The sequence below is a fragment of the Monopterus albus genome, unplaced genomic scaffold (genome assembly GCF_001952655.1).
Source record: "Monopterus albus unplaced genomic scaffold, M_albus_1.0 scaffold17.1, whole genome shotgun sequence".
In the NCBI taxonomy this organism is placed as follows: Eukaryota; Metazoa; Chordata; class Actinopteri; order Synbranchiformes; family Synbranchidae; genus Monopterus; species Monopterus albus.
Genome location: NW_018127897.1, coordinates 340,298 through 362,902, shown reverse-complemented (window position 1 = coordinate 362,902; position 22,605 = coordinate 340,298). Strand labels below are relative to the sequence as shown.

The 22,605-nt window shown below is 39.4% G+C and overlaps 1 protein-coding gene across 5 annotated transcripts in view; it reads right to left on the bottom strand.

Annotated features, from left to right (window-relative positions):
- The window catches only part of unc13c (unc-13 homolog C (C. elegans)), a 122,708-nt gene that overhangs the window by 93,446 nt on the left and 6,657 nt on the right, over positions 1-22,605 (bottom strand). For all 5 annotated transcript variants that reach the window (XM_020592372.1, XM_020592375.1, XM_020592373.1 and 2 more), the window contains exons 2-5: positions 12,947-17,217; positions 3,087-3,109; positions 2,395-2,441; positions 512-590 (exon numbers count right to left, since the gene is read on the bottom strand). In XM_020592372.1, the coding sequence (XP_020448028.1) occupies positions 512-590; positions 2,395-2,441; positions 3,087-3,109; positions 12,947-17,018 (4,221 nt within the window). In that variant the 5' untranslated portion in view covers positions 17,019-17,217. The remainder of the gene's footprint in view (positions 1-511; positions 591-2,394; positions 2,442-3,086; positions 3,110-12,946; positions 17,218-22,605) is intronic.

The following is a 22,605-nucleotide window of genomic DNA, read 5'->3' as shown; positions in this document are numbered from 1 at the left end:
GATGCAATGTCTTAAATACCCTCTCTAGTGTAATCAATTAAGCCATAGGGTAATTAATCAAGCCACAGAGATACAGCTAAGTTTACAATTAACATTCCCACAAGGCAGAGATTTACACTAAACTGCCAAGTTTTAAGCGGTTGCTTTAATTGCCAATCAACTCCTTACGGGCTGGTTTTCATCACATCCAAATCCATTTCATTCTGTATAGCAGGTCTACAGATCTGTGACTAAGTATTTAAAATGATTCCAATCATGTGCTGTAACATACAAATAACCATTACTGCTGCAGAAGGTTACTATTTCAGTCCTTGGAATATTATGATATGAAACAAACACTGACACTCTAAATCAATGTCACATTTTATCTTGTAGCCAGTAAAGTTAATACTGTCTTCAGCAGGGGTCCATACTCACACAGGACAGGATTCCACCAGTGTGGTATAATGTGGGGTCATTCAGTTAGATCTGACATTAATCACACATAACCTTGTTGACGTAGATGACTCACCAGGTCTCGGACAAGAGGCACTGTCCTCTTGCGGCGTAAATCTGGCATGCTGTCAATACCATAAAGAATACTGCCAGCCCTGGAGAATCAGAGAGATTTAAGGTGTATTAATATCATAATAATGCCATGCTGGGGGAGACATTACTATGGTGAAAGGGGGGGCATTGATTTACACAGCCGACAAACACCATGGACTATGCCTCCTGCACAACCTGCCTCACCCCTTCACTTCACATGGTGCCGACTACCTACATTGGAGATCCTTGTAATCCCTCTCACCCTCTGCTGCTTCTACTGCTGTGGCAGTTAGCCCCTTTTACACTGCCCATTCAGTGCAGGAGTTTTCTGCCAGTTTCCCCCCTCACTTGTTTCTGTATTAAAAGGTACATTTCCAGTGTTGTAAGGTATGGGGATTTGAAGTTGACCCTCCAATATGCCACAACAAGAGGTAGTATTTTTGCAGAGACAAATTCACCCCACCTCCTGTATAAACAGGAGAAGGCACAATGGGGGTCTGAGGGTCTGAGGCCTGTGTGAGAGAGAGACAGCTACTGTAGAGAGTGAATGAGAAGAGAGAGCAGCGTCAGCGAGAACAAAGTGAATCAGATCATTTACATTTTATTTTATGATTGCTTCACCGTGGTTATGTTCTAAAGCATGAATAAACACAGCCACACCCCTGGGCAGGATTTTGTGTGAATCACAAGCTTCTGTCTGTTCTGCTCTGCACCTTGTGTGTGTGTAGCCCTGCCGTCAAACAGACACACAGACCTGAAACTGGATGCACATAGTAGGCTACTGTAATTCCCAGTTTCCATTTATACTAACTACATCAAACATACTGTAAATCAGATAACAGTTTGCCCACAAAGTGTGGACTGTCAGATCTCATGATAATCATCATGCCTCTAGTGACAGGATTCCAGCAGCTGTGTAAAAGGGACACTGGAGCAGCAGTTTACCAGCTTTATAAGTTCCGTGTAAAAGGGCTTAAATCAAATAAACCACCTTGATTGAGGCTCAAAACACAGGCAGCTTGCCACATTCTCTGTGTAAAAGTAACTACAAATACATATTATACATATCATTGGATTTACAGTATTTTCACAGTATGAATACTGAATGTGAGATTAATTAAGGCCTACTGCAGCAAAAAGCAAGCAAACATGAACACTAGAAGGTTTTTCAGCCCCTACAACACTTTAGTTCAAGTTAACTCTCCATCTTCCAGCTTCCCTGTGCACACTCTGCAGGTCTCTCAGCTTTCCCACCACTTTCTGTGAGACTCAATGGCATCACCTCAACTGTCACTCAAAAGCATGACTAATGACCTCACTGCGACATTTAGTTCTGTGCCTCCACAGAGATGCAGCTCTTCAAGCTGCATCTTCAAGCTCCCCTCAGTGACATCAATGATGTGACCCTAAAGACACACAACGTGATGAGCTGCGCGGACCCTTGCCTCACCCCAGGGCCTTTGGCTGTTGTTGCTCTTATGCACAACGTATGCTGCAGATGGCTGCATAGTCATGGCATGAGGCTGGGTAATGGAGGGTAAATGTGATTATTAGCTATTCTTTCCATCATTACTCGACGAGAGTTGGCTTCTTTACGGATCTCAGATCACGCTTGTTTGAAGTATACTGGATTATATAACCAGTCATGAACATTTCTTAAGGAATCAATCAGATATGAGAAGCCAAGTTCCTTTAGAGATGTTATAAAGGAATTGGGCCTCTTGTCCCAAACAGGGTGCATAATACCTTAACTGAGAACCAGCAGGCCTGTAAAATTTCTGCTACATGTGTCTAGAATTGTGGTAGCACTTCAGATTTGTGTAATAATTGTGAAGTGATCAGATCAGGATATGAGCCACCACTCACCCTCCAGACTGCAAGCCAAGCACTTTGGGATCCAAAACACTGCGAGACTGCAAAGAGAAGAAACACAAAATGTAAAACAAGGAACCCAAGATAAGGGCACACAACTAAGCACAATGCAAACAGCAACAAAATGAAAACCAAAATATACAGTGTAACTAAATGTACTTTGGAGAATACAGAACAATGGGAGATCAGTTTAGGATAAGATAAATGATATGAGAAGATGAGTACAGCACATAGAGAAGGAAGGGTAGCACCACAGGCAAAAGACCAAATTATTCCACATCAATGTAATTTGTGGGCTCAAGACTGAGAGTTTTGCTGCTCGTGGTGCTTCAGGCTATATTTGCCCATTGTGTGACATTCCCTCCTCACTGACCAAAATGTCCAATTTGAAACACAAATCATGTTTAGAAAAGAGACAAATAAAAAGATAACCAGCACCATGTGACAGCTCAAAGGTACATGCTGCATTCTCTTTCACACAGATACATATCACCTCAGTTTATCTAAAGAAAAACAAACACATTCACAGATACATACTGGCAGATGTGACACAAATACACCATCACATCACATATCACAAAAAACACAGACACCTACACAAATATACTCACACAAACACATGCACATGCAAGGAAATCACGTGTTTACACGGTTGATCTAACAACTGATAAACAATGACTAAAAACCTGAGTATCCAAAGCACTGGTGTCTGAAATGAGAAAACGGCAGGAGGGTGGAGAGTTAGAAAGGAGTTCACTAGAAAATGTACACACTTAGTGCACAAATCTACTGTTACCTCCTGATGACACAATTCTGTTTTGCCAAACAATTTATGCAGAGTCAACAGGCACCTGCGGGACAACAGCTATGAAAAGAGGAATACCATAGCTCTGTTATACAACAGGAGTCTCTTGGCTAAAAGTTGCAATAAGATCACTCCTTCAACACAGAATATTTCAAAACAATGCAGCACAATTTTAAAAAAATATGCTTTGATCTATAACATTTCCAAAAATAACACTCACAGCTATGGAGACATTAGTTACATATGAGTGGATGGTATCATATTGCCACTCTAGAGACACCTGCGAGAGGGTAAGCCCTTTAAAAAACTGCAGAGATGTAATTACTGTGTTATTGATCCATGGATGATAAATGGCAGCATAATTATGATCTGCTACAAACTGAAAACAGCTATTCACAAGAGAAAGAACATAGTGCTGCTCTGATTAAAACATGATACACACTTTGTTGCATTTACTGCAACACTAATACAGCATTAGGCAACGTAGCCTCTTTCTTTACTTCTGCCAATATTGATTCGATTATGTCTGTTTACTTGAAAGCAGACACCGGTTAAAAATCAGATCATCAAAATATTAATTGATAACCATTAAAATAACTCTGGACTTCAGGATTGATTAAGAACACAGTGCAGAGTAGTTTGTTGATACCATTACCTAGAGTGTTTTACAGAGCCATTAATGTTCACCACAAGTACTTATCTGTTCATGATTATCGGTCCTCATGGAGGCACTGATGTTTTAAAAGTGCTTTTTGGTCAAAATGAAAACAACTGGGGTTGTATAAATTCTTGTAAAGGTTGATTTTTTTTGTCCAGACACTACATTTTTGGTACAACTGTTACAATATATTGTCACTGGGAGGCATGACATCAAAAATTGCACGCAATCAATGAAAAGACACAGCACTTGATGTGGAGCTAAACTCCAAGTGGGCACCATGGGCAGTGAACTGCTAAGCCACTCTCAGCACAACTATACAAGATAGAGCCATCTTGTCTACCAGCAAGTCTCTGGCTGCACCACATAAATCCAGACCATGAAGATAGGCTATAGGCTACTGATATAAACCTTATTTCACAGCTGCCTTAAATCTGTAAAACAAAAACACAATTGATTGGTAGGAAACCACAGGGCATGTGTGCCATGGCAAAGTGTTGAAGTAGCAACAGTAGCAATAAATCCTGCATTTCACCGCTGACACACATAGTCCCACCATGCATAGATCAGAGCTCATTGGAGCAAAAAAGCTTGCACATGGCTGATAGTACAACCAGGACACACACAGGAATGTGTTCTAATTTGGACACAGTCAGGCACACATGTACATAGTGTAGACACACACAGAAGCTGAAGCCTCTGTTCAAGCCAAACTGAGAGACATTTATTGTAACGGAGCAGTTTTTGAGGAGACTGTGCTATTTAACCATCACACACATTAAGTTGTAATTCTTGGACATGTGGCTCACATTTCAATTGAATCTGCACATGCGTAGCAGTTTAGGACCTTAACAGTGTTTACACAAGGAGTCAGATACATCTGACTTACAAACATGACTGTGAACGATCAACACAAAACTGTCAGATCTGACAGAAAATAAAAAATCTAAATTCAGCATTCGGTTCTGTAATGTCCAGCCTCCTTTATCTGAGATTTCCTACCAAATGTTTACCATTGCTTTTACCTATTTGTGTCTGCATGCTCTGGACTCTAAATTGAGAATTTTTTTTTTTATATAAAATCCATCTGTTTCTGGGGTCTTGATTTTGAGTCCAAACCACTGCATAAGAAATGTTATAACATGTGGTTGCTCACTGTGCTGTCTAAAAGCCTTAACCACTTTTCTGATAGTGAGTATTTAATAAATTTGACACTAATAACTATAACTATGAAAGCATCTATGGCTATATTCATGGTGCAATTTTTAAAGCTGCATTAAGTAAGATTTAGCAAAAATTCGGAAAAAATAAAGTAAAAAATTGCCTAGAAGTGTTTTCTCTCTGCTGTGCTAACCCTCCAAGCCCCCACCCCATTCTGCTATCTTCAGGCCTTGTGTTTATTTCTACCCCTCTCTCAACATTATTGTTAAAATCCACACTGCACTTCATCCACGTCCCCACTGACACAAGGTTATAAGATGTGTTTTTCAAACCAGTATGGCTCATTTCAAAAACGGACCATGGAGCTTCCCTTGTGCAGATAAAACCAAGGATGGGAGCAGAGCTGCTTATTAGACCCAAGAGGTCATGTTCTGTAGTACAGAAAGAGTGCAACAAAGAACGAGGTAAAACCAGGGTTAACATCAGTTTGGTACTTCAGAGATGGAGAGCACTAAAAGCACTGAAAGGACTATAATTTGACAAAGATGTAGCTTTCTTCCTGCTAGATGCAAAAGTTCTATAGCTGGCTAATGTGTATATGTCGGCATTGTTAGCAAGCTAATGCTAGCTTTTCAGTTTTGTACTGAATTATTCTGGTTGTAATTTGCAGTCATTCAACTGAATGCAACACTAGTGTTTGGTTGTCCAAGTAGCAGAAACCAGTTTGTTTTCCTTGATTAGTGAAGTAAATGAAGTAATTTAGCTAACTTTTGCTCAGTTTTGGTACAGTTTATGTCAGATATAATACTGCAGTCCATGTTTGTTCAATTATCAAAGCGCAACATGTGATTTTGTACTGAATTATTCTGGTTGTAATTTGCAGTCATTCAACTGAATGCAACACTAGTGTTTGGTTGTCCAAGTAGCAGAAACCAGTTTGTTTTCCTTGATTAGTGAAGTAAATGAAGTAATTTAGCTAACTTTTGCTCAGTTTTGGTACAGTTTATGTCAGATATAATACTGCAGTCCATGTTTGTTCAATTATCAAAGCGCAACATGTGATTTCTTTTGTTTCACATACAACTCATGGTTATGTGTGTCAAGTATGTAACACTGGCCAGAATATTAGTACTGCATAATGCCAAGATGACTAGCTACCTATACAACCAGCTATGAGGACAACACATTAAAAGAAAACTCTGGAGTTATGGTCTGTTCCCATTCTTAGAAAAAATCTAAGGCAGCAGCAAACTAACATGTTTCAGTCCATGTTCAATTTACCCACAGAGATGAAAAATGTATGAGACCCCTCCCAACTTTTGGTAAAACCAGACAACAAACAAGCCCACCAGCTGAAATGTCACATAAAGTTGGCAGGTTAACTATATGGCAATTCCTGAACCTAAGATTCTACCAATAACACTTTACACTGTTATACACTACATACTATATATACACACTATTATACTGAGGCAGGATGTCACACTACCACTGTGCATGCTTGGTGAGCACTGACAAAATTGAACATGCACGAGGCAACGGCCCAACCCTTTTTGTTTGAATTTTTCTATTATTTATTTGTCGTTTTTAGTTTTAGTGTCGCTTGATTGCTTAAGACTGCTTTTTTGCATTAACTAAAGTATACTGTAAATACTATGATGTGCTGTTTGAGTTCCCTGAACTACAAGATACTGTTTTTATTCTGTTTATGTATTCATATGCTTATCTATTTATTTTATGTATTCATTATGCACTTCTGGATTTCCATAGAATGCATCTTTTACATGCATTTACTGTCTTGCAGTGGTTGGTATTGCTGCCATTTATTGAGACTTTTGAACATGTGTCCAGATTGATTTCTACTACTGCTAGAGGACATTTTATTAAATTTTTAGAATATAATTATCATGTTTTCCAACTTTTAGTTCCTCTTAAATTGCAGAAATGGAGGTAATATGTTATCATATATTAGGCACTTAAAAAAACATTTGGATTTTATTTTGTATTTTAATAATCTCACAAATTACTTTAAAAACCAAATTTGCGCCAAAAATGAGAGAGAGAGTAATGAAATGTGTAGTGAGACGTTGCAGCCCTCCAGACTTTGATCTAAATGAAATGTGATCATGCAAAGTAAGATATGAATGTCCTGAGTGCCTGGGCTACCAATTTGTTCACGGCTTGTCCTTCTGATGACTCAAACAGTAACACATGACCAGACCACTTCCTGCTATTTGAGAAAACACTATAACTACAGTATACGTGCAACATTAGCAGTCGCTGTTTGCAGCTATGAGACGCTGATGTCAGAGGATTTATTTATTTAGTTCAGTTTCACTGCAAAACTAGAATCCCTCCAGGCAAGAAACAGGAATAGACCACTGGGTGTAAAATGGGTTATGGGCCTCATCTAATCATTGTTTTGTTTTTGATACTGAGATTTAAATTATAAAGACAAAAGCAAAACCACTGCCTTCATCTGTCCTAAATGATTTATTATTCTAGCACAGTGTTTAGAGGGAAAGTACAAGCATCTAATGTGGCAATGCCGCCATCATAGAGGGACTAAAGTGTTTTAAGTGTAATGCATTGCAAACTAGAATCAAACTGTAGCACCTCCAAGTTGTGAGCGCAAACTGTAGAAAAGAGGCCTTCAGAGGTTACAGCCAGAGAAATTGATATTGATTTAGTCAGGGCTTTGCATTGGAAGGTATCACCTAAAACAACAACAGAGACTCCTCACTCCATGCGTTTGCATTTTTCATATCCACGCTTTCTCAAGAAATGGTGCACTAAGCATAAAGAGGGTCTACCTCCCTTGCGCTCCCAGGAGTAAGCAGCAAACTTCACTAGCAGCAGACCTCTATAAATATTCCAAGCAAGGTTGACCTGGTTACAGAATGCCCTTGGGAGTGTGAATTAGCATCTGAATACAGACACTGCTGTATCCAGTTGAAGACAGGCCTGGCAGGAGTGGCAGCACTACTGAAACCCACATCAGAGCTCCCACACAGACCAGCCAGCACGCCTCAGAGCACGAGCACGATGAGCACACGTCAGCTACAGGAGGTGAAGGCATGAAGCTAATGAGGGGGTGTACAGCGTATACATGTGTGTGCTTCCATCTATGATTCTTTGTACATGAGTTATTTAATGAATTTTATACGATTATGCTCAATGTCATAAAAATGCTAATTAGATATGTTTCCATCTGATCTGTTGGAACAAGTACAAGAAATTGCATAAAATATTTTATGCTGGCAAACAAATGGAGATGAGACTATTTAGGATTACAGTGGAAATGATATCACATCACAGTCAGACAAGTGTTAAAACCCTTTTTGTGATATTGTGTGTGACGGAAGGATTCTAAGGTTTAATGCTACATAAATAATATGCATAAAATGGCCATCAGTGGTTAGCTCCAAGATTAACAATGGACTTTTATCAACATAAATTTAAAAGTTGAACATTTATCAAAACAGCCACATAGATCATTTTATTTGTATGATATTCAAGCAATGTTATGTAGTTGTTATAATATGTGGACAAAAACATTTGAGTGCTCACCAGATTATGTAAACAAACAGCTGTATGTGCAGTTACTCCTGCCTCACATTTTAATTCAATTCAAATGTATTTGTATAGCACCAAATCACAACAAAAATCATCTCAGGACACTTTACAAAGTAAGTTTTAGACCTTACTATTAGCACTATTATTAGAGAGGAAAACTCAACAAATCCCCCCCGAGCAAGCACTTGGTGACAGCAGGGAGGAAAAACTCCCTTTTACAGAAGAATCCTCCGACAGACCCCGGCTCTTGGTGGGCGGCCTTCTGCCTTGACCAGTTGGGGTGAGTGGATAAAGGAGAGAGAAAAGAAGAAAAGCAACAAGACACAACAAACAATCAAACACTGATCAGGTTGATGTTGATAAGAGAGAGGACACACTACAGGAGGGAGGAGACGCACAGTTAGTGATGCGTAATGGTGGCATATAGATGCATGTAGAGGAAAGGGGAGGAGAGAAGAGGGGTGGAGAGGAGAGGAGAGGAAAGGAAAGAAGCTCAGAGCATCATGGGGCCCCCCAGCAGCCTAGGACTATAGCAGCATAACTAAGGGAGGGCTCAGGGTCACCTGATCCAGCCCTAATTATAAGCTTTATCAAAAAGGAAAGTCTTAAGTCTAATCTTAAAGGTAGAGAGGGTGTCCGCCTCCCGAACTGAGACTGGGAGTTGGTTCCATAGGAGAGGAGCTTGATAGCTAAAGGCTCTGCCTCCCATTCTACTTCTGTGGACTCTAGGAACCACAAGTAGACCTGCACTCTGAGAGTGAAGTGCTCTGTTAGGATGATAAGGCTCTATGTGGTGGAGTCGTATCATTAAGGGCTTTATATGTTAGGAGAAGGATTTTAAATTCTATTCTGAATTTTACAGGGAGCCAGTGGAGAGAAGCTAATATGACAGAAATATGATCTATCTTGCTAGTTCCTGTCAGTACTCTGGCTGCAGCATTTTGGATTAACTGGAGGCTTTTTATGGAATTATTGGGACATCCTGATAGTAAAGAGTTTCTTGTCCTCGTCTCAGCCTGTCTCACCCCAACTCAAAATGTTCTTGCACTGTTGGTTCAAGTGAAAACTAACAGTGTCTATGACAGCTGAACTTATACATAATTGTCCTCAGAAGAATAAAGAAACACATAAGAGTGTTTTAGACAAGGCCACTGAGTGACTCCTAGAAACATGAAGAAAAGATCCAAAAGCCGTTGGACAGTGATGACAACTGGTCACACGCTATATTAGGCCTACTGTATGCCTCACCTCGCGCGTACACAATTCAACAATAAAGAGTGAAGCAATCAGTCAATGACTGTCATATTTACTTTTAACTCATCTTGCCTGGTAGTCCAGCAAAAACTGTTTATGAGATTAAATATGCACAGTCACAATCAACAGCATCGATTACATGAATGCCAAAGATATATAGGAGATGATTTATGTTGCCATTTAAAAAATTATCCTCTACAGAGCACTGACACTGTTTTTTTTTTGTTGTTGTTTTTTTTTGTTTTTTACATAATCTGTCTCACTGAGTATATATTGCTCACAATCCTTTAAGGGTACTCTACCTAATTTGTTTTCAGCCACTAAAGAGTCTAGTGAGACTCACAACAAACTCATATGATAAACTACTCCAAAGCACTCTGTCCCTCCAGTTCTTTTCCTAAAGCTACGACATGAATTACAGATGCCCAGTTGCGACAAGCTATACAAAATTCAGCCTCCAGTCCAAAACTAGCGTCAGCTGAATAACAAGCACATTTATTAGTCCAGCACAAAGCTCTGATTGCTGCTAATGTGACACAAAGTAATCATGTTACACAAAGCTAGAGTTATTCTCAAACTGAAATCATATTAAGTCAATTTAAGTGCCACATCATGACCATGTAGCATGGTCATGATGTGGCACTTAAATGTTACTGAAACAAACATGTTTCCTTTAGAAACTAACACATTCAAGAAGGAAGAGCACTACATCTGACTCATATCTGAGTACTTTGGGTGCTTATAACTCTATACATCGAAAAGGAAAAAAAACAAGAACAATATACAAGAAAAAAGTGAAACCAATGTTAACCCTAGCTTTCTTTGTCCCACTCTCTCTGTGCAAAACAGCATGGCCTCTTTGGTTTGTCAGGCACACTGTTGGACTCCTGGCTGGGTATTTGAAATGGCTACTTACATTTTGAAAAACTATGTGGCAGGTGGGACTAATTTATAGACTGTATTTTGACAGCACAGAATAGAAAACCTGGAATAACAAAAGTATGTTGTATACCTGAGAAACACCACATCCTGTTTCATCTTATTTGATGGTGTAAAATTATACTTAATGCACTTTTAATAGCATGCTTATGTTACATTTGATGTCAAAACAATATCTAGGTTCATGTACTGATGTTTTTAAACTTTCATGTATTGATATTAGGTTTTCATTTCAACAAGAACTTGGGTTCATCCATTCTGCCTATATTCTCACCGTGTTGACATGATAACATATAATATACTGTTATTGCTATGTTGCATATACCTCATATGGGGGGGTTGTCTGAAAATGTTTGGGAGCCCTGGTCATATACAATCATAAGATCATGAAGGAAAGCTATTTAATTTAAAGCAGTGTGCTGACTGTTTTAGTAAATGCCACTACTAAAATTATTTTCTGCAGGATGTTTGGTAAAAGTGGCTACTGAAAACATTTGTGCAACTATCCCCCACACAGTCTTACATTCTTTAGGTGTAGCCTGTATTCCCTGAACTACAGTTTCTACTCCACTATGAGTACCACAGTTGTAGCTACATATGTAGGTCAGGAAGCTTTTTCATTTTAAGTAAGAGTGGAAATTCCCTGGTCTCTTTTTTCATTCCAGTTGAAGGACTACCGTACTTTTTTTTTCAATGAATACATCTTAACCATTAACACACCCATGTTGATCTGACATAAATCACCTCCTTTTAAAGAAACCCTTACCCATCAGCAATATTTTGATTCAGGGCAACTACTGCAGTGAAACAAAATTCTAATTAAAAAACACAACTGGCACAATATGCTGCTGCATGTAGAGAGTAAAATATCTCAAAATTACAACAGTGTAGTGCAGACTTCAGAGGCATACAGAACATTCAAAGTCAATTTACTGTACACAGACTTTGTGTTCATACTTGCTTTAACTGTCTGCCATGGCAGTGACACCCAATAACAGACTGTAGTCATGTTTTTATTCACTGAGAACAACAGATGGTCATTTTGGAGGCCAGCCGCATTGTAGATTTTAAGGTCCATTAAATTTTAATGATAAAATGTAAACATTCAGAAAAGGTTTGAGCTGCAGTCAGCTACTATACAAGAGAGTCTAGTACTATGCCATGGAAATACAACAAAGTCAGTGCCACCAATAATGCCACCTTCAGAGAGAGACTCTTCCATTATTCAACTGAAAATAAATTACTGATTCAAAGAGACATACTTCAAGTTGATGCAAGGTTCCCATAAATCCAAATATATTAAACCACCAAGTTTCAAGTCTTGGGCTTGTCTCTGTTACATAAATGAAATTGATACCCTGCAATTCAGACGTCCACTAAAAACAAGGATCTATTGGATGTTTAGGAGAAATATAGCACTGCTTTTTATTTTGTGCTGTTTTTTTTTGTTGTTGTTGTTTTTTACATAAAATTATCCATATTCTAGATTACTTCCTCAGATTTTCCAAATTGTACTTCAACTTTTTTTCTTTAGTTAATACAATTAATTTCAGTATGGTACAAATGTCAGCTTGGAGAAATGTAAAACCTGTTTGCATAATCACATTTTCCTTCTTGCTGTTTCTTGTTACTGATTTATTACAGTTTCCTTTTTATTTTTTCCACTGTTGTTTATCATATGTGGTTACACAGTTTCTTTGTGTCTCTGTTTAAGGATGCCCCAATCAAATCTCTGTTCAAGGTCCAGGAGTGATTTCTGAGACTTAAGAGCTGACTGCTCTATCTTCTTAGAGCAACACATGATATTGTAAATGTTTCAGTTCCCCTGATGCCCATCTTTTTTTGTTGTTTGTCTTTTCGGACAAATTTGAATGCACCACCAAGAGTTTTCCAAACAGTTGCACCTAATATGTTGGTTATTTTTGTGAGAAAATGTTAAGTAATTACAATTTTTAGATGATGTGCTGCATCACAAAACCACAGATATATCTTTTTATTGAAGGTGCTCTGACGAGTGTTCTGATGAGTCGTTACTGTTATTTACATATATGTATAAGTTTACATAGAAAACAGAAAATGAAAATGTAAAGCTAAGTAAAACTGTGTAAAATCAAATGAGCACTGTCTAAACAAAATGGGATGAAAAGTCTTACCCCCTGCCAGGATCTGCTGCTCAAGTTCAGCCATCTGTTTCCTGTAGGCCCTTAGTGCTGCCTCCTTGAATGTGGGCCGCACACGTTTCTTTGGTGGGGTGTCTGTGGTCTTCTCCTCTGGAACATTTTTGTTTTCATCCTCTTGCTGTTGCTCCACTTTTTCAGACACCTCAGCAGCCTCCTCTATTATCTCCTCTACCTCCTCTAACTCCTCATCACCCTCTTCCATCTCTTCTGTCACATCATTCTCTTCGGTCTCATCCGTTTCCTCTACATCTACATACTCCACCATTGCGTCATATTCAGCAGTGTCCTCAGTGAGTTGAGTGTCATATTCCCCCATGTACTCTTCCTCATACTGCTCATCCAAACTACAGTCATACTCAAGAACATGTACCTCTTTACCTGTCTCATAGTCCGGGGCTTCAAAATCTTGAGAGGCATCATTCTCTTGAGAGGCATCATTCTCTCGAGAGGCCTCAATGTCATCAGATGTGTCATAGTCCTGAGAAGTTTCACACTCCTGCACAGGCTCATCTGTTTCATCTGTCTCATTAGCATTAGTTCTGTTCTCCAAGTTTGCCAGTACCTGTTCCATCACTTCAACATAGTGAGTCTCATTGTCCACTGATTGTTCCTCAGCTTCTGTCTCTGTACCTGTTTTCTTTTCCTCTGCCTTGTAGAAGACAGGGTCTGTGCAGACATCTGAATTAATAGTTGTACCAGAATTATTTGCAGTGGAGGTGGACAGGGTGCGGAAACGACCCATAAATGATGAGGAGGAGTTTGTAGGCTCTTCGGGGGGAGCAGGGGTACTCTGAGAGCCAGACTTCCAAACAACCTCCAGAGCTGACTTAGCCCTCTGCAGTGTAGAACCAAAGCCAAAACCAAAGGACTTCTCACTGAGATCTATACTGAGTCTGCTGCTCCAAGACTTGGGAACCTCTTCAACCTTCTCTGCTCGAATCTCACTCTGACTGCGGTACATAGCTGTAGACTTATTTTGAGTCTGGTGAAAGCTATGATTGACATCCAGTTCAGGGAACTTTTCTTTAGGAACTGCTTTTGTGGTTTCCTTAGGGACATCTTTAGATGCTACTTTGGGTGCTACTTTAGGGGGTTCTGTTGGGGTGACTTTAGGGGTCTCTTTTGAGGGTAACTTAGGACTCTCCTTAGGGGCTACCTTTGGTGCTTCTTGGGGTGAAATTTTGTAAATGTCTTTAGTGGGTATTTTCCCGGTCTCCTTAGATGTCACTTTAGGCATTTCTTTTGGAACCTCCTTTGGAGGTAGTTTTGCAGCTTCTTTGGCAACCTCTTTAGCAGCAACTTTCAGACCTTCTTTAGATGCAGCTTGTGGGAGTTCTTTAGCAATAATTTTAGGGGACTCCTTAGGGGATTCTTTAGGTGACTCTTTTGGTGTTGAGGCAGGGCTCTCAATTGGGGTCATTTTGGGGCTGTCTTTAGGTGACTCTTTAGGGCTTTCTTTAGGAGTCATTATTGGGCTGTCTTTTGGGGTCACTTTAGCAGCGACTTTAGCAGCCTCACTATAAGTTACCTTAGATGTCACTTTAGATACCTCTTTAACAGCAGGCTTTGTTGCATCTTTAGATGTGACTTTAGGACTCTCTTTAGGGAAGGTTTGAGTGGATTCTTTAACTGATGATTTCTGAATTTCTTTAGGTGACTCTTTAGGAGCTGCTTTAGAAGTCACTTTAGGTGAAACCTTAGCAGATACTTTGGGACTTTCCTTTGACATTATTTTGGTGGCTTCCTCTTTAGGAGCCAGTTTAGGTTGCTTATGTGTCACTTTAGCAGATGTTTTAGGGACATCTTTAGATGATACCTTTGTGCTTTCTTTTGTGACCACCTTTCCTCCATCTTTAGACCGCCGAACAGAAGTCTTGATGACAGACTCACGCTCTGTGATGGGAGGAATTATGTGGGTAGTTACAGGTAGAGACGACTCTCTGTCAAGCAACATGAATTCTTCATCTCCTTCAAATTGCAAATCAACTTCCTGACATTTAGTTATGTTTTCTGGAAAACCAGGAATGGTTGATGGGTCAAAGGGACTGCTAATCTCTATAGAGGCATCTAAGCCAGAATCAGCACCCTGCTCCAGATGATGCCAGTCTTTCCAGGGTGATAGATCACCTTGCAGAGAGAGCTGGGAGCCACTGTAGTGACTTCTGTCACCAGACATGCAAACAAGCCCATTGCTTACCCCACTGTCAATTGTTTCTGTTGTTTCAATTTCATTGTGTTCATAGGTTTGATTTTCATGGCTCTGTGGGTGACTGGGGCTTGCATACCAGGAGGAGGCCATGTCTTCTTGTTTTCTCTGCCACAGCTCCTGGTCTGAGGAGGAGAGCAGGGAGCAGCCATTGGCCCGTGTAAAGTACTGACTATCTGAAAAGTCTTCTGAGTATGACTGACAAAGTTTTGAGCAGTCAGACTCAGAGCGGCTGAGTTTAGGGGTAGAGTAGTCACTCTGGGAAAGCCAACCAGAGGTCAAATCAGAGTAGTAAGCCTTGGCATGCTTGTCTGGATCATAGTAAGAGTCATCAGCATAGTGAACTGCACCTGAGTAACCTGCTTCTGCACCTGATCTGCTGTGGTCATGGGATCGCCTCTTCTCTGATTTACTCTTGTGAACAGGCTTCGAAATCACCATTGCATATTTATTTTTGCTTAATTCATCTAATTCCTTATCACTGTCCATTGAATCCCAGTCATCACTCTCGACTACTTTATCCTTTCCTGAAACCTTTAAATCCATGCTTTCATAAGTTTGTGAGGAAGACATTGTTTTGTCTTTCCTCTCCTTTCCATCATGAGTTAAGCTATCAGTAGAGACTGTAATGCCTGTTCCTTTAAGTTTATAGCATTTTTTCAAGACTAAATCCCTATCTTGGGGTGTTGCAAAAATAACAATAATAGGACGAGGTTTTGCATTAGAGCATTCTCTTTGTTGCCCTAACCTATGAGCAAGCTCAATTTTTATTGTTTTATGGGCATCAGTGAAACCCATTTTGTCTTTTAGTATTTTATATATTAGACTCTCTGTTTTCTCTGACCTTTCTTCAGGAACATTGAGGAACCGCAAGGTTGAATTATTGGCCTGGTGGCTAATTTGTTTTATGTAATCATGAATATCACGTGTTTCCCTTCTAGACTGGACAAAGCCTGAGCGAAGCTGCTCAATCTCACTCTGAACTACTTCCACACTACTGGAGATCTCGTCAATTGAACTTTTTAAAGCATTTACATGCCCACGCAGCTCAGACAGTTCCGTCTCTATCTGGCTGATTCCTTGAAGCTCCTTAAAAATCATTTCCATGACATCCTGGGTCTGACTTATGCAACCTGTGGAAGAGGAGCCAGGCTCCAGGGTTGAACTCTTTTGCTGCCGTCCAGCACGGTCCAAAGACTTGCTCCGGATACCCAAGGTTTTCCTCCAGTTGCTCACCTCGGAGTCTGAGGAGACACATTCCTGACTCTTTTTCCATTTTCTTAACTTGCGGAGAGCACCCAGCCTAAGTGTATGTAGACTGGAGCGTTCCACTCGTTCACCCTCAGAACTGCCATCTGATGGGGCCAAACTAATGAGGCTCTTCCTGTTTCGTCTTACTGGCATAGTGTGTGATTTATGTTCATCCAGTCTCCGGACAGGTTTTGTCTCACTTAAGGAGTCTGAGTAACAACTATCAATAGAAAGAACCTCAGGAAAAATACTTTCATTATTATTCAAAAAAAGAGAGTTTTTTGGGAGTCCATTTGCTATAGCTACACGATAACTGAATGTAGGTGACAGGGATGAGCAGTCGTTCTTTCTGTCGTCTTCTTCAAGCGATATGTTACGTGCCGAAGAGCATTTGGAAATCTTTTTAACTGTAGTCTTCAGTGTAGTAGAGAGAGTTAGATTGTGTGCTTCCAAATCAGAGGTCAATTTGGGCTCTTTATTTTCACTTCTCTCTTTCTTCTTTATTGGGTTTGCCAATTTCTTTGTAAACATTCCTTTGCAAATCTTTTCAATGTAGGATGATATAGTCTTGATTAGGGCAGAAACCATTGATGGCAATCCTGTGGACTGTTTTTTATCACCTAGAGAAAGGAGAAGTTGACTGAGAATACAGTGCTGGTGAGCCAAACACAATCAGCCTGTGCTTGACAGCAGGAACCCAGCTCAAAATCAATGAAATCACAGTCCACGTAGACTCTCACTAATACTTTTCAATCCAGTGATCTTCCTCCAGAAAAGGGGCATCTCTCTGCAAGACAAAAGAGAATATTTACTTTAAAATCTGGTTGCAGACTCCCAAATCACACATAAACAGAGGTAGGAAGAGCCTACACTGTATACAGAATGATTGTTTTTCAGTTACAGAGAAAGTGGACTGGAAAACATGCGTACAGTCAAAAGTCTCTCAATGATCAATCTGCAAAGTTTATGCAAAGGGAACATGATTCACATGAGGAAAAAACAAACAGTATAGTCATGCATCCTGTCCTACATATGTTGTATTAGGGCTGGGAAAGATAACGTGTTATTTTCACGTTAACACATTACTTAATTATTTTATCACGCATTGACACAGTTTTGTGTAATATTATTATTTTGAAAGTCTGTTGCTCACTGGCTCTGAATACACAGACAAACCATGGGTCACAGGACGGGTGGGATGTTGATCTTTACTGGCTTGGGATGGGTGTCATCACGCGTCTCAACTAATGAGAGCATTTGGGGTGGGTCTAAGACTGCTGCAGACACGTGAACCGGACGCACCATCACAAGAAGAATACACGAGTTGTTTGAAAAGGAAAGGACTACAAAAGCGGTGGCGTTACAGCATGCACCAACTGTTGCTCTCACTGGAGACTACTGGACATCGCTGGGTAACACTAACTACCTTGGAGTTACAGTGCATTATATTGCTGAACAGTGGGAGCTGCATTCACATGCTCTAACTGGAATGAAAACAGAAGAGAAGCATTTTGCTGAAACGTGTGCAGAGCATTTCATTCATGTTGCACAGCAGTGGAACATTTCAAATAAAGTCAGCACACTTAGCACAGATAGTGCAAGAAATATGATCGCTGCTGCGAGACATCTGCCTTTTGAACACGTCCCCTGCGTAGCGCACAGTCTCCATTTTTCTGTCACAATTTTTCTGCAGAACAGTGCATTTGACAATGTCCTGGCCAAATCCAGAAAGGTTGTGGACCACTTTAAATACAGTCCAGCAAGTGCTGCAGAATTAGAATAACAACAAATTGAACACCTTATTTGTTGCAAGTGTTTGCAAACTAAATGTTATTGCACTTTTTCATATAGCAGTACTTTTAAAATAAAAGTGTGCAATACACTACTTTTGAATTAATTATTGAATGCTGCTCATATCAATGCAGTTAATCTTGATTAATCACAGAAAATCATACAGTTAATGCGATTAGGGATTTTAGTCACTGCCCAACACTAATATATATATGCTGCTAGAGATTCTTTCAAGGAAACCAGAAACAGAATTGACAGCTATGGACAGCAGGGATCTCTCCACCACCTTTGCCCTACATTGTTCTAGAAACTCAGTCCAAGGCCAGCACAGGAATCTTGGTCAAAGCACCACTGGACTTCAGATCAAAGCAAGACAGCTTAATTTCTAGAGCACATTTCCTAACCAGAGGCAATTCAAAGTGCTTCACATAGGCAAAGAAAAACAGTAACAGCATTAAATATTATAAGCATTAAAACCAGATCACTGCTTACTAAGGATGTCAGGGCCCTGCTGGGTTTGGATTCTGTAGGTAACTGGGAGCCAGTGTAAAGATTTAAGAACAGGAGTGATTTGCTCAATTCTCCTGGTTCTGGTTCAAACTCTCTGAACGAGCTGAAGTTGTCTAACAGTCTTTTGGGGAAGGCTAGACAAAAGACCATTACAACAGTCCAGCCTGTTGGAGACGATAGCATCAGTGAGTTTCTCAGGACATGAGACCTCAGAGTTGTACTATTTGTTCGAGATGATGAAAAGCTGATTTAGTTGTGGCCTTGATGTGACTGGTGAAGTTCAGGTCTGAGTCAATTATGACACCAAGATTTGTAACTTGAGTTTTTGTCTTCATAGTTCTACAATCAAGCTGATCAATAACTTCGGTCCTTTCGTTCTTGCTACCAAAAGCAATAACTTCAGTCTTGTCTGTAACTGAAGGAAATTTGATTGCATCCAGGTATTTACAGTGCCTTGCGAAAGTATTCGGCCCCCTTGAACTTTGCGCCCTTTTGCCACCTTTCAGGCTTCAAACATAAAGATATAAAACTGTAATTTTTTTGTGAAGAATCAACAACAAGTGGGACACAATCATGAAGTGGAACGAAATTTATTGGATATTTCAAACTTTTTTAACAAATAAAAAACTGAAAAATTGGGCGTGCAAAATTATTCAGCCCCTTTACTTTCAGTGCAGCAAACTCTCTCCAGAAGTTCAGTGAGGATCTCTGAATGATCCAATGTTGACCTAAATGACTAATAAATACAAATAAACATATCCAGGTGTTAGAATGGCCAAGTCAAAGTCCAGACCTGAATCCAATCGAGAATCTGTGGAAAGAACTGACAACTGCTGTTCACAAACGCTCTCCATCCAATCTCACTGAGCTCGAGCTGTTTTGCAAGGAGGCATGGGCAAAAATTTCAGTCTCTCGATGTGCAAAACTGATAGAGACATACCCCAAGCGACTTACAGCTGTAATCGCAGCAAAAGGTGGCGCTACCAAGTATTAACTTAAGGGGGCTGAATAATTTTGCACGCCCAGTTTTTCAGTTTTTTATTTGTTAAAAAAGTTTGAAATATCCAATAAATTTCGTTCCACTTCATGATTGTGTCCCACTTGTTGTTGATTCTTCACAAAAAATTACAGTTTTATATCTTTATGTTTGAAGCCTGAAATGTGGCAAAAGGTCGCAAAGTTCAAGGGGGCCGAATACTTTCGCAAGGCACTGTATATGTATATATATATATAAAATTTCCCCAGAAATTTCCCCACTGTGGGATCAATAAAGTACCTACTCTAATACACTGATCAGGCATAACATTATGACTTTGTCAGCTTCTCTGCTCACTTAAACATTTCATTTTAATTACAAAACAACTTTTACATTAGTTTTATCATTAAATCACAATCAGTATTACAACACAGTCACTCTTATGTTTAGCTTTATTATCAAACACATCATTACTAGTCATTAAACAAAAACATACTACACACATCTTGTCTATAATCATCCTTACTTATTGATTACTTCAAATTCCTACCATATGCCCTTAGCTACAGCTATTCTCTCTTAATTATTTTTCTCCCTTTTCCATTCCAGCTTTCTGTTTTCCTCTTCTTGCTCAGGATCAGGCTCATCCATCCACTCGTCCACTACCACATGCTTCATTCTCCTCTGTTTCTTCCTTTTCTTCTTCCCAGAGGTCTGCTGATTCATCTGCCATTGGTCCGAGTGTGATCGGGGAATACAAATCTACCATCAACTCTTCCATGTACTTTTCTTCCTGCATTGAGGTACTTACAGGTGCATTTTCTTCTTAATTGAGTGACACTTCTTCTTCCTGCCTGTGAGAACCTTCTCTCTGATGAAGCCCCTTCAGATAAGTCATTATAATATCACTGACATCAATCAAAGTTTGGGTTTCTGTAAACTTTATTCTACACTCACCAAGCTTTAATAAGATCATTTTGCCACAGCAGTTTCCTGCAGTGTTTTTAAAGAGAATGAGAGGAGCTGGTCTGATTGGCCATTACTAAAGCACACCCCAGCTCCACCTGCTCATAATGCCTTTCTCCCACTAATGATGTATTCTGCCTCTCTTCCACAATGTGCCTGGCTGCACCAAATACTGTATGTGTCAATGCCAGTGGTCACCAAAATAAAAAAAAACATTTTTGAATACACTCATATGCACCTTCATCTGTAGTTTAGAATTCCATTTGCCAAGTGTCCTATTTCAGAAAATTAAGAAAGAGAAGTCACACTGTTATGTGTATGTTAATGGTTATCACTGGTTTGATTAAAAGTGCAACAGTTTGTCAGGCTCCGTGCTTTGTTGAATGATAAACCCTGGGACTATACATTGTTTCAGCATTTTTTTTAACTTAGACAAGGCAAATAATATACAATTGTGAGAGGCGCCATTTATCACCTGTTTACGTATTATCAGGCACCATTATCTTTCTATCTGAAATTAGTGAGTTCATTTCCAGTAATTTTTTCTACAGTGGCACACAGAATGAAATGCTCTATAATAAACGAATATATTCTGCATACTTGAATAACACAATATATATTGAGAAGAATGAAATGTGGGCATGAGCTATATGATGGAAATTGCAGTGAATTTAGTGAATTTAAATGAAGTGAACTTGAAAGGAATATATCAATTATAAATGAGCTATACATTTGGGTGACAGCAACTAAATCAAATTGTTATAAAAAATCTAATAAATAAGATGAATATGATGGAAGATAATACCAACATTCCTTAAACAGCAAATAGCCAGAAAGCAAAAAAATGGACTGAGATCAGCTGTACTGCCTTCTTTAGTGTTACATGAGGCTGAGAGCTGGGTGTTGGCCTTTTCAAGACAGTGGTTGAGGTCATGGTTCCAAAGTGGGGCAAGCTGGTTTGTTTGTGATGCCTGTTGAGATCAAGCACTTCTTGCTCTGCTCTGCTACAGGCTCAGTGGGTCAGACTGATCAAACAGACTGTGGTTGCCCTTTGCAGAGGCTGCACACATGCATATGATACACGTATAGCAGGAGATGTTGTCTCTGACTGTTGCAGCCCATTCTCCTTACCAGGGCATAAAACACTGATGCTCTGTCAAGTACCTTTGGCATCTCATACAGACAAAAGGGATCCTGTACTGGCTTCAGTGTTAACATAGCTGTGGTGGTGTGGTATACAGAGAAATTCTGCATTAGGAGGTGGGTGGGGTGAATGGGTGGGTCATAAAACCCTGGAGAAAGATGTTCTATTCCAGTGTGAAAGGATTTTTGTCATTGAGTATTTAACCCAGGGTACAATCTGTTCTTAAACAATGCTAAAAAGTTTCAAAATCAAGGCACAAAAGTGGCAAATAGTTCAACAAAGCTAAAAACATTAACCTATTTGGAGAATAATGATATTGGTTAAGTAGGACATAAAGTAACTTTGGAATTACATTGAGGTAATGAGTTTGTCTTAGTTTAATAAAAGGAAAAATAAAAGCTACATATTACACTATCAATAGTGGTAAATGCAAAGACAAAATTATTTCTTTGAGTTAAATATTCAGTTGTGGTAAATATCAGCTTTTATTTCATTTTATGTCATGTCATTTTAAAAAGGGTGATGGGTGAACAAACAGAAAGGTCTTTATTACTGAAAATTTCCAAGTTGTGTGCAGTTCTTAGGTCAGGTAATTATAAGTCCAGATTCTGTTTTCTATTCATGGTTCTGCTCATAATTACCTGAAAATATACAGTGGGTACGGAAAGTATTCAGACCCCCTTAAATTTTTCACTCTTTGTTATATTGCAGCCATATGCTAAAATCATTTAAGTTCATTTTTTCCTCATTAATGTACACACAGCACCCCATATTGACAGAAAAACACA